Genomic DNA, 16,846 nt, shown 5'->3' with positions numbered 1-16,846 from the left:
GGATCGCGCCAGTCTGGACGCTCTTTTCCGGATTTTCCCCAAGCCGGAAAAAAAGCGGCGGCCATGTTTATTTAAATCCCGCGGGGGATATTTAAATCCCCCACGGATTTCCCTATTCCAAAGTTCGAAATTAGCATGCCTCTTCTGAAGAAGGGGCCAGTGTAGACGTAGCCAATGAGTTTTGCTATGTGGTCATGGTCTGGCTCCACTCCCATGCCCCTCCCCTGAAGGGGTGGGATATAGGGCAGAAGGGGTAGGGCAAAGGACTAGTCTCCCTTGGGAATTGTCTGGGGACAGCGGCTTTGAATTAAAAACACAGAAATGGTCTCATGGCTCCCAGCCCTGTCACTACGGCATTGCCTGGCAGCCAGCCTGGATTGCTGCGGCTATTTGTGTCTACACTGCAACACTATTCTGAAATAACTTAGTCCGTGTCTACACAGCAGGCAGTTATTTTCAAATAGTGTCAAAATACTGTCAGGCTGGAGGAATTCTTACTCTAACTCCTGTAACCCTCATTGTACGAGGAGTAAGGGAAGTCGGAGGAAGAGTGCTCTATTTCAAAATAAGTGTTGTGTGGAGGCTCCCTATTTCAAAATAAGCTATTTTGAAATAAGGTACGCAATTGACGTAGTTAGAGTTGAGCCCTGCAGTGTAGATGCCCCCTAAAAGGCTCACATCTCTGGCCCCTGGCAGCACCGTGATCCTACGGAAATTCAGTGGCATGGGCAGCAAGACATAAATAGAAAGCAGCCAGATGCAGTCAGGGTGGATCAAAATGGTAGGCAGGCCGGATCCAGCCCTGTTCTGTAATCTATGCAGGAGGATGGTAAGGTAGTATGAACAGAAAGCATGGAGCAGATACACTTGTCCTCTGTAGACAGTTGCATGTCTGGAGGGGAGATGATTAGGGGTCCAAATTCTTCAGTCTTTACATCGTTTTGAAACTGAAAGTCTAGAAATGAAGGAAATTGAAATATTTTTACAAAAAACCCATAGTGCAACTATTCAAGGTATGTAAAAACACCTGATAGTTTGGTATTTTCAAAAGGAATTTACAAAGAGCATCAGAGAAGAGTAATGGTAAAAAGAAAACAAAAGGAATTAAACATTTTGAAAATGACACAGAAGCAGACTACCATTGTCTCAGTACTCCGAGGGAGAGAATAGCTATGCTTTCTTGGGCATCTGTATTTGTGCCTTGTTTTACACTGTCGCTTGAGGTGAACTCCTGACCATGTACAATAAAGTCCTACCACATGCAGGTGAGCCAACCCTAACAGTGCAATTTTAAATGCATATTCTTGTAAAAGGGGCAAAGTAGGAGCATCAATGCTCCTGGCTCTCTATTCTGCCATCAATGCCATCCCGGTGGATGGGTGCGGTGGGGTGGAAAATGTGTTCAAGTCTAGGCTTTAGAGTACAGCACACAGCAAGCAGGCCATTTTAATGCCCATCTCCTATGAATACATGAGCGAATAGCTACCAATTACTCTACTAGATAGGCATCCTGACTTAAAAGGAAGCCACTAGACTATTTATGGGGTGCATTGGTAATATCCCTGCTATTGTATAAAAGAAATAGAGGCAATAGGATGTTTCTATCCGACTATATAACCAGTTACGACATAGCTCATCTTCCCCCATAGCTTTTCCAGCTTGTTTTCTATGTTTTCTATGCTGTGCAAAGATGACTTGTGTGGCTTTGTGCTAGCACCCACTAGAACACCTTGCATTGTCTGCCAGTGATGCATGTGCTTGAGCAGCTAGCTACTTTTGCCTGTGTCACCTCAAAGCCTTCTGGCAGCAAGATATGTTGCTGTGTCCTTAGCTTGCATTTTTGGTAGCACATTCTGAGTAAGAGCTACGTCCATTTATCTCTGGTTAGACAAACTCTACACTGTACACAGTAAACTGTACTCCCAGCTGGTGTAATTAATTGGGCTGAGAATTCAAAATGACAAAGGGTGGAGAGAAAAGTAGACCAATTAAACTCTACCTCTTACACATGCAGAAGGCCAGCTATGCAGGGAGGAAGAAAGCAATTTCATCCGTCAAATATATTTTTACTTTCTAGTTTGCTAACTGACAAGTGAGAAATGTTAGTGATGGTCACATCAGCTCAGTACACGTGAGCATCTATTCAGGTATCCTAAGAGCTGCCACTTCAGAAGTCTGTGCTTGTGTTGATTAACTGGATTACCTAGAGTTCACAGCTAAACACCTTAAACTTTAGCCTTTTTCCAAGGAATTATAGACAGCTTGTGAAGATCATCATGGGTGTTGTATTAATCAGTTACACATATCCAGTCACTGGCATTAGGATTGTGGGTCCAGTGATGTGAATCCCTAAAAAGCTCTTGTGAATTTTATATATTATGCAGAATGATTCCAAACTTGGCACTTCACCACTTTATAATGAATGACAATCACAATTGATTTAATGATGAGTGATCTTCCCATTTTTTTTCACTAAACCTCTGAAAGGTCAGAGGTTTCCCCAAACCATATGAAAACCTCAAACCTCCATTTTCAGTCACAAGCAGAAATGAAAATAATTTAAAAAAAGCAATCTTTCAATCTCAGAAAAGGTTTGAGTCCTGCATGGCTAGTGTGCCAGGTGAGTAAATTTCATTAAAATGCACTTGTTTGTCAGTAGTCTCTGGGGCGCTTTTTTCTTTGTTTAAATGTAAACAGCAAATAAGTGGTGTCTTTACTACAATGAAGGAATTTTCACACACCCCCACCAAACCCAAAAAAACTTATCTAGTAACACTAGTTTTGGATGGGTTGAGCTGGTTCAATCTCTAAGACTGGAACTTTGCCAAGTGTCTTATATTTGTAATCCACTGCTTGCCAGTTTAGCTGTGTGTGTGTTTATGGCCTCCCTGAGCTTGTTTCAGATCTGATATTACTAATTTGGACATAGATTATGGACATGATTCATAGTTGTGAAATAGATTTTTTTAAAGGTGTCAGATAAGCCATGATGTTTAGGCTCAACCAAAGGTAAAATTTCATAAATGCTTGGAAACCACTTTTTAAATGGCAATATCAATACTGAGAGAAGGTCCACAATGGTCGTCTCACCTGCATTTCAAACATATAATATTATGATGCAATGTAGCCTTGGAGTTGTAATTTCAAATCATGCTGCATGAAACTCAGAGGTTTCTCTTTTCCAATAGCTTTCATTCCCAGGAGTTGGTATTAGAAAGGTAGCTCTACAATATATGTTTAACAGTTTTGGTGGCATTTCATCTCAATTTCTGTTTTCTATACCTGAGAACTACTGGTTAGAAATCTGCTTCCAACATTTGAATGGACCCTATTTCAGAGGCGTATTTGCAAAGTTTGCAATTATATGTCAAACAAATCGCTGGTCTGCAGAGCAACACAGACTTTGGCAGCCTGTTGCTAAGGTTCTTTTCTGCAGGAGTTAAAATTTAGTGTAACTTTACTAGAATTTGACAAAAACCTTAATATTTGCATTAGGTCTGAATAGAAACCAGAAGTCCAAATGTGCCAAGGTCCAAATGAAAAACAAGAATAAAAGATCTCTGCCTAAACTGAAAGAATATATCACAAGGTAGTTTCACTTACTATGTGTCAAAACTTGTGCAGCTCTGCTAAATTTACTGGCCACATCAGTTTATTGATGCCCTAAAAGGGGTGGGGAGGGGAGAGAGCTAAAAGTGAACTAAAGAAACTAAAAAACAACAAGTGGTTTGGTAGTGTTTTATAGACTAAAAAACATGTATCATGAGCTTTCGTGGACACAGCCCACTTCTTCAGATGATGGAGTTTTGAGTTTAGGATGTGCAGACACAAAATAAATATGGGAGAAGGGGGAAGGGAAAAAAATGGAAGGCAGTCAAAAACAAGGAGCAGAGGGTATGAAACTATCAAAGGGAAAACCAAATAGGCAGAACTGGTAATCAGTAAGCACCTAAAGAATGGATAGTTAAAAGAAGCAGATAAGGATCATAGGACAGCTGTTAGGGTATGTCTACACTGCCACCCTAGTTCGAACTAGAGTGGCTAATGTAGGCAATCGAAGTTGCAAATGAAGCCCGGGATTTAAATATCCTGGGCTTCATTTGCATCTTGCCGGGCGCCGCCATTTTTAAATCCCCGATAGTGCGAACTCCGTGCCCGCGGCTACACACAGCACGGAGTAGATAGTTCAAATTAGGCTCTCTAACGTGGAACGAGGTGTAACGGTAGTTCGAATTAGAGAGCCTAATTTGAACTACCTACTCCGTGCAGCATGTAGCTGCGGGCATGGAGTCCGCACTAACGGGGATTTAAAAATGGCAGTGCCCGGCAAGATGCAAATGAAGCATGGGATATTTAAATCCTGGGCTTCATTTGCAACTTTGATTGCCTACGTTAGCCACCCTAGTTCAAACTAGGGTGGCAGTGTAGACATACCCTTAGGCTATGTCTAGACTGCAAGCCTCTTTCGAAAGAGGCTCTTTCGAAAGAGAGTGTCTAGACTGCACGCGGAACTTTCGAAAGAGCAAGCCGCTTTTTTGAAAGAAAGCACCCAGTGAGTCTGGATGCTCTCTTTCGAAGAAGCCCTATTTACATTCAAGAACGCCTTCTTTCGAAAGAAGCACTTTCGAAAGAAGGCGCTCTTCCTTGTGAAATGAGGTTTACCGCCGTCGAAAGAAAAGCCGCGTTCTTTCGATTTAATTTCGAAAGAACGCGGCTGCAGTCTAGAGGCAGGTGAAGTTTTTTCGGAAAAAGGCTACTTTTCCCGAAAAAAACCCTGAGTCTGGACACAGCTTAGAGAGGAAGGGTACTACCCACTGCTCCTTGTTTCCTGCCCCTTCCATTTTTTCCCTTTTTCCTCTCTCCCTTCTTCCCTATTTATTTTGGGTCTGCACATCCTAAACTCAAAACTCCGGTCATCTGAAGAAGTGGGCTGTGCCCACGAAAGCCCATGATACCATCTACATGTTTTGTTAGTCTATAAAGTGCTACCAGATCATTTTTTTTAAAGTTTATCCTGTACAGACTAACTTAGCTACCTCCTGAAGCTCCTAAAGAAACTAAATAACCCTTTGGCTATGTCTACACTGCACTCTAAACTTGAAATAAGGTACGCAATTTGCACTATGTAAATTGCATACTTATTTCGAGTTTATTTTGAAATACGCTATTTCGAAATTTGGTGTTGTCTACATAGAACCAAATTTAGAAATAAAGTGCTATTTCGAGACATTCCTTAACCCTCATGCAATGAGGGTTACCCGGATGCTGAAATAGCACGCCCTTCATTTTGAAAATCATTTTGAAATAATGGGTGACATATGACGACGCGGGGGAGCTATTTCAGGATACCTCTGTTTCCCAAAGTAACTCTGATGTATAGACATACCCTTTATGACCTCCTGAGAACTACAGTATATAGAAATGACAGCACAAACCCAACAAAATGTGACAATGTGTGCTATATACTTGATAGACTGAAAAGCACCAGAAAAAGAGATGGTTCTGGTTGATGGCAGACAAATGCTCAAAATGAAATGATTAAGGAAATGAACAGTTACAATAGGAATAAATTATCACATCTTTATTTTTGTGAATTTAATTTTGATTTTGAAGTGACCTGTGTAGGGCCCAATCCTACAATCAAGTCTGCATGTGTAGAATATCCATGCAAAGCCACAAAGATCCATTTATATGGATGTGATTACTAGATCATAGTTCTTGTTATATTAATAATGTGCAAATAATATGCAGAACACTCTGACTTCAGCAGGAGCACAATGTTATAAATGAAGTCATCAAAGGCAATAAAACACTGTAGGTTTGCTCTTACCCATGGGCTACGTCTACACTGGCATGATTTTCTGGAAATGCTTTTAACAGAAAAGTTTTCCATTAAAAACATTTTCGGAAAAGCGCGTCTAGATTGGCAGGACGCTTTTCCACAAAAGCACTTTTTGCAGAAAAGCGTCCGTGGCCAATCTAGACATGCTTTTCTGCAAAAAAAGCCCCGATTACCATTTTCGCAATCGGGGCTTTTTTGCGGAAAACAAATCTCTGCTGTCTACACTGGGCCTTTTGCGCAAAAGTTTTTTGGAAAAAGACTTTTGCCCAAACGGAAGCAGCATAGTATTTCCGCAAAAGCACTGACAATCTTACATGAGATCGTCAGTGCTTTTGCGGAAATTCAAGCGGCCAGTGTAGACAGCTGGCAAGTTTTTCCGCAAAAGCAGATGATTTTGCGGAAAAACTTGCCAGTCTAGACACAGCCAGGGAGTTGTGCAATTGACTTTATTGGAACCAAGGCTTTACCCTCTGAATCCAGAACAACAGACAAAATGTCAAAATATATTTCCAATCCTGGGATATCTAACTAGATTAGTGGAGATGGTCACTTTTTCATATTTGAAAATTAGAAATATTTTCCATCTTTCTATTTTAATTATGAATTTTTAAAAAATGTTCATATTTTAAATTTTCATCAATTTCTTCATGTGCCTTCTCTCCCATCCACCTCCAACAAAATCCTCTATTGATTAAATATGGTCTTTTCTATACAATTTCTGAATTAACAAAAGACCTTTGTGAGAACAAACTTTTTTTTTCTGCCTTCCCAAAGAATTAAATTTATTTGTGGTTGGTGGGATGGAGAAAATCCCTCAATAGCAGCTAAAGAATTGTGTGAAATTTGTTTAACATGTCAATTTTGGAACTGGTTCTGTTTAATATCTTCATCAACAATTTAGATATTGTAACAAAGAGTATGTTTATTAAGTTTGCAGATGATACCACGCTAGAAGGAGTTGCAAGTGCTTTGGAGAATAGGGTCATAATTCAAAATGATCTGGACAAACTGTAGAAATGGTCTGAGGTAAATAGGATGAAATTTTTTAGGACAAACACAAAGTACTCCACTTGGGAAGGAATGATCCATTTCACACATACAGAATGGGAAGCAACTGTCTAGGAGGGAGTACTGCAGAAAGAAATATAGGGATCATAATGGACCGCAAGCTAAATATGAGTCAACAGCGTGACACTGTTGCAAAAACACCAAACATGAATCTACGATGCATTAACAGGAGTGTAGTGAGAAAGAAGCGAGAAGTCATTCTTCCTCTCTAATCTGTGCAGATTAGGCCTCAATATTGGAATATTGTGTTCAGTTCTGGGCACCACATTTCAAGAAAGATGTGGAGAAATTGCAGAGAAGTGCAATAAAAATGATTAAAGGTCTAGAAAATGTCACCTGTAAGGGAAGACTGAAAGAACTGGATGTGTTTAGTTTAGAAAAGAGAAGACTAAAAGGGGGACATGCTAGCAAATTTCAGGTATCTAAAAGGGTGTTACAAGGAGGAGGGGAAAAATTGTTCTCCTTTACCTCTGATGATAGGACAAGAAGCAATGGGCTTAAATTGCAACAAGGGAAGTTTAAGTTGGATATTAGGAAAAACTTCCTAACTATCAAGGTGGTTAAACACTGAAATAAATTGCATAGGGAGGTTGTAAAATCTCCATCTCTGGAGGTATTTGAGAGCAGGTTAGATAGACATCTATCAGGGATGTTCTAAATAGTGCTTGGTCCTGCCATGAGGGTAAGAGCCTTAACTTGAGGACCTCTTGAGGACCCTTCCAATTCTAGTGTTCTATGATTCTATAAGATGAAACTTTTTTGGAGAAAAAAATGTAGATTCTGTGCTTCTGAAATATTTGAGAATTCCAATTGTGCCACATTGTTCATTTTAAGAACATAATTCTAAAAACTGAAATGTCTTTTTTTAAATGTCAAATGTTTCAATTTTTGGTTAGAAGTGATTTTTACCTCAATTTCCTTTACTTTTATTTTAAAAATCTATAATGTGTTTTAAATGGCCAAAATAAAACCAAAACATTGAGTTCAACCTGACTTTTTACTTTTTTCAATCCACCCAAGCTTGTTTTCATTTTTTGTCTTACCAGAAATGAATTAAAAATACTCGTTAGAAATGTCAGTGAACCAAAAATTGGTTATTCACCCATTTTAATAGCCACTCCCAATGGACTTACAATCCAATTTTGCTTCTGCCAACATCAGTTTCATTTACTTTGGTGCCTTCAAAGGTATTCCTTTTTTATACCTGCAAAAGTCAATCCATACTTATAAATCAAATGGTAAAATACAATATATGGCATTGTGGTAGCTAGGTATGGAAAGTGCATATAAAGTAATTCTATCTTTTAATCTTAACTCTCTGGCAGCTACCAATTCTCAATGATATTCACATTGATTACCTGTATTGATCAGCTTTTAAAGCAAGTACACAGATGTACATGATTTTATCATAAAGCAATAATGTTACACAGTTTTTTGTCAGACTATACATACAACATTATTCTCAAGAAACAGAAAATATGTATTTTATGAATATGTTCTATCAGCAATTAGCTTTGATCTTGATTGGGAACTCAAGATACCATTGTAGTTCTGTTCAAATAATATTTGAAAATATATCACATCTAAGGGTGTCTCTTAGAAATGGGGTCCCAAAATCAAGACAACAGTAACAGTTAAAGTTGAGGACTTAGTTGTTGTAATGAAATAGGTATTTCTTTATAAGAATAACAGGCTGGATCCTTACCTGGTGAGAATCAGCAATGAAGCTACCCTGATTTACATTTGGCTCATCATGTTTGTTTATTGAGAGAGAAGTGTTAGATGCATCATGTCTTTATCTTTTTGTTTCCTTGATTTTTTTAAAAAGTATGGGTTTGTGTATGATGGGATATGTAAGTACCCAAGCAACTGAATTGGATTTTTAAAACTATTTTGAGAGCTTAAAAATGCATTGTCAACAAGAAGGAAAAAAAATAGGAGCCTATTCTTCTCTTTAATGTTTTAGACTATTGAATCAGCTACTAAATAAGTGTCTCCAGTGGTTAGGAAACCAGCTGTCAGGGTGGAGGAATTACTTCATGTTTTGCCTTCTTAAGAGGGATTTGTGACAATGCTGTAATGGTGCCTTTAAGTAAAAGGGGAAAAAAAAGAAGGACTTAAAAATGCATTTGCCAATGTCAAGGTCCTTCAGGAAGGAGGCAATGCTGCTGAAGGACCCTTTGTGAATTGCAACTGTGCGCATGTTACCCATTGTGATGTAGTAGCCTTTTCCTGATACTAGACCAGGCTTGGTCTCAGCACAGATGGATCTGGCTAGAACTTAGGGAGGTCAATGAGATGATGGCACTCTGTCGTGGTGCTCTTTAAAGGGCATTTGGCTATTTTTACTTCATCAGAACATTCAACAATCATGAACATCATAAATACTCTCCTGTCTCTGCTGTTTGCCTTTTTGGCTGGGCTGATCCTCATTTTTGGCTTGATTGTAATGTTTTGCATCCTGCTTTTCAGTACAAGGCTAACTCTTACGCTTGGTGAAACCAAGATGGTCACCGTGTTTGAAAAAGCAGCAATGGTGACTGAATTTGTCAAACCCAGTCCAGTCACCAAACCAGAAACAATCCACCTAGTAATCGAATTTGACAAGGCTGAGCTACTTGCCAAACTGGCCAAGGAGATCGCTCCAAACTACAGTGTGGTTGGTATTGGCATTTTCTTATTCCAGGCATAATTTAGAGTACGAGACTCAGTTTGTCTGTTCTGCCTATCAGAATGAGTTAATGTGTGAATGGGTGGCTGTGTTCATTGTTCATTTAGAAATACTGCTAACTGATGACTCAAGGGCTCCATTTTCTCTTCTGTTATTGTCTGTGTAAAATCTTACCAGTGTTTCACAGAATTCAAGAAAGAATTGTCTTAATCCTTCCCAGCTCTGAGGTTATGGCTACACTGCAGAGTTTTGGGGCAAAAATCCATTGAGTGTCCACACTTCAAGTGATTTTTTGTGCAAGAAAATGTACAGTGAATCAACAGAACAGAGGGGTTTTTGTGGTATAGGTATTCCTCCTTCTATGAGGAATGACTCCTTTTTGAGCAAGAGCTCAAGAGCTCCTTGTCTATGGATTGGAAACAGAGTTTTTTTGTGCGAAAACAGCCTATCAAAAGAAGCACAGGTGCTCTGGTGACCATTCTGTGAATGGCAATCAGAGCTTTCCTGTGAGACAGCGTCCATGCAGTCTGAATGCTCTCTTGTGCAAAAGCGCATCATTTTTCCAATGCGCTTTAGCAGTGTGGACACGCTCTTGTGCAAGAAGTTTTTGCAGAATATCTCTTCTGCAAAAAGCTTCTTGCGCAAGAATCCTGCAGTGTAGATGTAGTCTCTGAGGGTATGTCTACACTACCACCCTAGTTTGAACTAGGGTGGTAATGTAGGCAACCGGAGTTGCAAATGAAGCCCGGGATTTGAATTTCCCGGGCTTCATTTGCATAAAGCCGGGCGCCGCCATTTTTAAATATCCGCTAGTGCGGACTCCGTGCCGCGCGGCTACATGCGGCACGGACTAGGTAGTTCGGACTAGGCTTCCTAGTCCAAACTACCATTACTCCTCGTGAAGCGTAGTCCGAACTACCTAGTCCGTGCCACGTGTAGCCGCACGGCACGGAGTCCGCACTAGCGGACATTTAAAAATGGCGGCGCCCGGCTTTATGCAAATGAAGCCCGGGAAATTCAAATCCCGGGCTTCATTTGCAACTCTGGTTGCCTACATTACCACCCTAGTTCAAACTAGGGTGGTAGTGTAGACATACCCTGAGCGTAGGAGTGGGAGTTATTCCTATTCATAACATTATGAATGCAGACATGAAGGCAATTTGAAGCTAAGAAATCACTTTTGGAGAACTTAATTGATATTATAGCCCTCTTTCTTTGGAATATGTGAGGTGGTGGCAGACATGAACAACTTGCTTTGGAGTACCCCTTCACTTTTAATACAGGAAAGAATAATGCTGAAGTCTATTACTTATATTTATATAGAAGTTGCTGTTAATATAAGGTGAGATTCTGCCATTCTTACTCCTTTTCAGATTATAGTGTGGTGTCTTTATTTATTTAGTCCTCTTCTTCTAAAGCAACAGAAATGACCAGGCCAGGAAATGGGTGCAGAGTGAACCAGGCTTCAGAAATGTCACTGTGCATTCTATCACAGGGATTGGCTGGGTGGTTCTTGCTCACAGGCTCAGGGTCTACTGATTGCCAACTGTGGGGTTGGGAAGGAACTTCCCCTGAGGTCTCATTAGTACTCACCTTAGGAAGGGTTTTACCTTCTTCTGTGAGAGGTTGTTTAATTGTGGTTGGATCTTCTGATTCAGGTGAATTTCTTGTTGTATCTTATTTATATTGCGGTAGCACTTTGGATCCATATTTGTGAATCAAGACCCCATTGTGCTAAAATAAACAAAAAATATGGCCTATGTCCCAAACCCGAATAATATGTTAGGCTCAGTTGCTATTTCTTACATATCAACAATTATTTTTGAGCAGTTGGGCTAAATATCAGAGGAAAAAGAATCCTTCTAGTGAGAACTGTTAATCTGTGAAATAATTCTTGTAAGAAACTAATGAAAGCACTAGTTCCTGAGGCACTTAAAATTGCACAATATACTTAGAAAACAAGAAATAGTTCTATATTGGTAAGTGATTTGTATTTTATAGGCTAATAGGACTTTTTTCCATCTAAGATGAGCCACTAAATTTAGACCTCTAAAAGTAGAGTAGAAAGAAACTGACTGCATATACCACAGAGAAGTAGGTGAAAATCTACAAAGTTTGTGTTTACTTACAATGTTTTGTCTTAGATTAGATTGTCTATGGAGCACTTTCTAGCACTTATTTGTTTGCACCATACCTAGTACAGTGTAGTCCTGATCCTGAATTGGCTGCCTAAAGCACAACCACAATAGTAATAATAAACAGAAGACAAATAAGATGTTGACTGTTCAGATACCTTTTTGTGTGGGGTTAATAGCATTGGAGAATAATTGCTATTAAATATCTGTACCCATACTTATCACAGAATAGAATCTGAGATTCATAGAAATCATGTTTTTCCTTTTCGCTTAGAATAGAAAATAGCTGTAGTATTTCTGATACTTTGCAAAATGTAAGTGAATACTGACTATTGAACAACTAGAATAAACAATCTTCTCCCAGGCCATTACAATCAATATTCTGGCATTTGAGCCACTGTTCTCAACTCAGACCTGAGCATGCTAGTTTTAACTTCAATGCATCTTTTTTCCCTAACAAAGAACATGCAGATCTCTGTGAAAAACAAGACTTGGACTGGCATCTCTGTGAAAGTGGATCCCAATAACAACACTTGGCATGCCAAGACCAATATCCAAATCAAGTCTGATGCCCAAGAAAACATTGAGTTAGAAGAGGAAACCATCATTTTCAGCTGTAAACAACTGAATAATAGCTGTACTGTAACAACGTACAATATTGAAAATGAGCCCACAACCCAGCACCTAGAGCTGAGTGATATTGTGCGCTTTATCTTGAAGATGTTTTACGGCACTCTCCAAACGCCATCAACTCTAGTATCCACTGATGCCAATGAGATTAGCAAGAGTAAGGAGGCAGAAATCTACCAGAGCAGTGAAGAGTAAGCCTGCCCTCTTCCCATCTGGAAGTTTAACACCGTTTATAAGGTTACAACATTCAAGAACCCACTCCTGATGAATTGTTGTTTTTGAAGCATAAGAGAGACAGTACTTGCTCATCTGTTACTCAATGATATGTGGAAAAAAAATCAGGGCATGCTGCACTCCTGACACTTGCTTATTATTTTCTTTATAGTTCTTTATGTTATACATATAGCTACCATGTCATTAGCATCCACAATGCCACGATTCACTGCTCAATTTTGCTGTGTGAGATAAATTGCATGTTACAGTCTCGCAGTTTCACTATTGCTGGCAGAACAATGGGGGGAATTTATTAATTTTACAGGGGGGTTGTTTCCCCTTTTGTTTCATAGAAATTCAATATTTGATGAAATTTGAGAAAATATTTCGAAGTTTCATGAGGACCAGCCTTCACCTTAATCATAAGCTATGGATGGAAAAAAACCTATCAGAGTATAATTAATATCTCAGGCATAAGATTAGCAACTAGTTTTAATGCTACCTTTTATGCACAACAATTAAAACAGTACACATAACGCTTATTAATATTTGCACACACTACCTTCTATGTCAGATGCATACTTTACTTTTGCATTATCAGAATTAGTCTCCTCCTGATAGCAGAGACCATGTTAATCCATGATCTGAAGCAATGGATGAGTTGCGTCTCCAAAGCCTGTGGGTCATTTGGCGGTGAGTTCTATCCTTGCCACCATACAAAGCTGAGGTTTTAGCACCGCGAAGTGAATTTCACTCAATCAGTTTCTTTTATGGATCACTTCAATAATACCATAACAGGTCAGACTTGTAGCTGGTCTGAATGGGTATGGCTCCATTGACCTGAGTGGTGCCACACCTGTTTGCATCAGCGGAAGATATGGTCCAATTATATTTATTCACACAAATACCTGAAGTGAAAATTGAATCAATTAAAAAAAAAATCCCCATGAACCTAATTTCCAAACTTCAATGTCTAAAGTCAATCCCCTATATCCATATTAATGCATCCATATGCCAATTTTAAATTTCAAAATAGCATTTAATTGGCTAAAATGTAGACTTAGGTGCTAGCTTTAGAAACCCATGTTCAAAACTTGGAACTTCTATTTAAAATATATAGAAATCTACATGATTCGAGTGAAATAGTAATACAGAAATAGAGTAAGCCATAGCTTTTGCAATGAGGGACATAAAACCTAACAGCTTTAAGCACACTTTAACATTAGTGAGCTAAATTCTACTTTCAGATGTAGATGAAATCAATGGAAGGTGCCTTCAAACATGGGAGCTCTGAATTTAGCTCAGAAATTTTTCATTCTATATACTTTGCTGCTGCGGGCAAAGATCTCTATACACAAAAAATACAGTTCTTTCTCTGAATCCTATAAATAGGTGAAAGCTCCCCTGTGAAGTACAGTAGAGTGTATCGGTAGAATAGTAGTAGTTTCACCATATAGCCAATTTAGCAATTTTCAGAAAGTAATGTTCTCTGCCAGTCTCTCACTAAAAATGTAACTCCAGGAGTAGGGTTCTATGGAATTATGCATCTCCGGAGATCTCATTTTACTTGCTTCTATTCTATAACATTACCACTGCAAAAAATCTATGCCTGATTCATCTTGGTGAGTATCTTGGTAATGTTTAGAATAATAATTTATGGTCTTTAAAATGACATTTTGCTATTCGTGTGACTTTTCACAAAGTTACTTTTCATAATGCAGAGTTCAGACCATGAACTCAAACATTGTAAGAAGGAAATCTGTTCCACTGAAATTCAGGATAGTGAATTTACTTGATGTCATGAGGGGCACAATCAATTATTTTCTTTTTTTTCCGAGCTGTATGCTAGTTAAGTGCCTTTTGATCATTCCAGTCTGAGGAATTCTCTGAAAACACTTTTTCCTAAGATTGATTTATTTCTGAACAATGTCTACAGAAGAGATTCCATATGACAAAAAAACACAGGTCAAGGGTTGTCATATTTTTGGTATGAATACATTGCAAGAGTGTTTCTGTTCCCATAATATAATCAGTGGAATCTCAAATATCTGATGGTCCCTGAGATGGTCAGTTTGCTTATCTGTACATCCACATCCCTTTATAGTCAACATGTGACTCTTATATGCACAGTGCTTTGGCATCAATGGCTTTTCATGCTGAGAAAATGAAACTGTGCTTTTAAAGAACAATCCTATATTTCAGCATTAGGTCCTCTGTGTGTCTCTTTCTCCCTCCACCCCCTTTTCTTTGGTACTGCCAGATCTATCTGCTCTAAGAACAAACTTGAAACTATTTTAAATACTTATATTTTTTTCCCGGAGAATATATTGTCCTTAAATGAATGAAATATTCATTTAAGATGTACATCAGATTTTATCTGATTATCTGTCAATTCCTACTGTAGTAGTATTAAATCTTTTGTGCCACCTAGGGTTCTCACAGTGGTATGAAGGATGCTTTCTCAATATTAAGTGGCATATTTCTTGACCATGGTTCATTTCCTACCATAATTTTACAGGGTGTTTATCAGCTAAATCTAGCAATAAATCTACCTCTATTTCTGGGCATCATAATGTAATACAAGGTTTGTCAAATTTCAACTCTTGTGGAATGCAAAGGGAGCATCGGTAGAACAAAATAATTCTTGGTTTGAATCTCATTTAATGGCAATAGCCCTTTTTCAGTTGTGAGAGAAAGGGTTTTTATTCCTAAATTGTTTTGTGTTCTGTACTACTTGAAGGGGAGATTTACTATTTATTTTTACACATTGAATTATTTTAGTTCTTGGCCCAAAAGGAAGTAACAGAATAAACACTACTCCCCACAACCAGCACCAAAATCAATTCAATGAGATATATAGTTCTAAAACATCTTCAAATTTAGATAATGTTCATATATGATCAAATTCGGGTTTTGGAATACCCCAGAACAAGAGTTTACAGGCATGGTGCAAATATATACTTAGAAAATAAAACTAGTAAGAATGAATAGGCATGAATTTTTTTCTTTCCCTCATTCTTCCCACAGTTGAAGTGGAATTCGATGAACAAGCTGATCCTGCAGCCCCTTCTGTGATGAGCAGTCGAATTTAAATCAATTGAACTAATAGGGTATGTCTAGACTACATGCCTCTGCCAGCTGTGACTGCTCAGCTGATCGTCGGCACAACGCGGCAGTCAAGATGCGGATTGGTCGGCGAGGAAAGCCTTTGCTGACCGATCCCTTATGTCTCGTGAAACGAGGTTTACAGGATTGGTCGGCAAAGGCTTTCCTTGCCGACTGATCTGCGTCTTGACTGCCGCGTTGTGCCGACGATGAGCTGAGCCGGCACAGCGTGGCAGCCATTTTTATTTTAATGAAGCGGGGGATATTTAAATCCCCGCTTCATTGACCATGTTGGGTAGTCTAATTTATATGCCTCTGCCAGCAGAGGCATGTAGTCTAGACATACCCACAATGTGAGCAAGTATATGAGAGTCATCTATCACCACCTCTCCTCTCTTTATCTGCAGTAATACAAGCAATATGTTCCATTTGTATACTTTCCCATCCATTTATCTCATATCAATGCCTTAGAATTGAATTCTCTCCCAATGCCCTTTTGGCATGCCATCATCCATCATTCAAATCCTCCTTAAGATTTTTGTCTTCTATGCTCTCCAAAAGAAAAATAAAAAATGATAGATAAAACAAAACAGCTCCCCAGACTTTCATAATTCTCAATTCACCCTCCTCTGGAAGCTCTTCTATTGTAATGACTTGCCGTGGTGTAATCCATGGAGTAAGATGTCAGTACAAAGGCTGGCTATCTTTTCCAAACACTGAGTGGGGGTAATCCTCCTTTGGATATGTATTGGATATTTCTGATACAGAGAGGCATGATTTAGTCACATGATATTAGGATTGAATGTGATCTATAAGCTAATGGTTCAATATGTATACATGTTGTTTCTGAGACTACACAGGCCAGATTTGCTGAACCAATAAACTGAAATGCTGAAAACTGAATAGAAGTAAAGCCTTGATGTGTCCATTTGTTTTTATATTCTTTACTAAGGAAATAATGGAACACTAGGTGCTTATTGTTGTAAAATTATGGTATCTCTTTGTGTTTCAAAATATCACATATCATTAATGGCAGGAATTGACTTTGAGAAATAGATTAACTCTTAATTGTTTTTGTTTCTGATAAAATAGGCACCTTGCTTTCACTGGGCAAGCCACATAATCCAGTTTGTTGTCTGTGGGGGTGAAAAACTGCTGAGGAGCTGTTTGCAGGATGCAAGT

The 16,846-nt window shown here is 38.8% G+C and overlaps 1 protein-coding gene and 1 long non-coding RNA gene across 2 annotated transcripts; one reads left to right on the top strand and one right to left on the bottom strand.

The window, feature by feature from the left end:
* Positions 1–8,000: 8,000 nt before the first annotated feature.
* On the bottom strand, positions 8,001–9,066 carry LOC142829464 (uncharacterized). The gene is made up of 2 exons (XR_012903882.2): positions 8,616–9,066; positions 8,001–8,114 (listed from the first exon to the last, which is right to left on the bottom strand). It is a non-coding gene; the product is annotated as an uncharacterized LOC142829464 (long non-coding RNA).
* A 94-nt stretch (positions 9,067–9,160) lies between these two features.
* On the top strand, positions 9,161–12,706 carry LOC112546692 (uncharacterized). Its single transcript, XM_025187465.2, has 2 exons — positions 9,161–9,569; positions 12,179–12,706. Exons 1-2 carry the CDS (start codon positions 9,282–9,284, stop codon positions 12,539–12,541), a joined length of 651 nt encoding a protein of 216 aa, XP_025043250.1. The 5' UTR covers positions 9,161–9,281; the 3' UTR covers positions 12,542–12,706.
* The last annotated feature ends 4,140 nt before the right edge of the window (positions 12,707–16,846 follow it).

The sequence above is a fragment of the Pelodiscus sinensis genome, chromosome 4 (genome assembly GCF_052426305.1).
Source record: "Pelodiscus sinensis isolate ZL-2025 chromosome 4, ASM5242630v1, whole genome shotgun sequence".
NCBI classification, from domain to species: Eukaryota; Metazoa; Chordata; order Testudines; family Trionychidae; genus Pelodiscus; species Pelodiscus sinensis.
The sequence above is the reverse complement of the archived record's forward strand: the minus strand, read 5'-3'. Positions and strand labels throughout refer to the sequence as shown.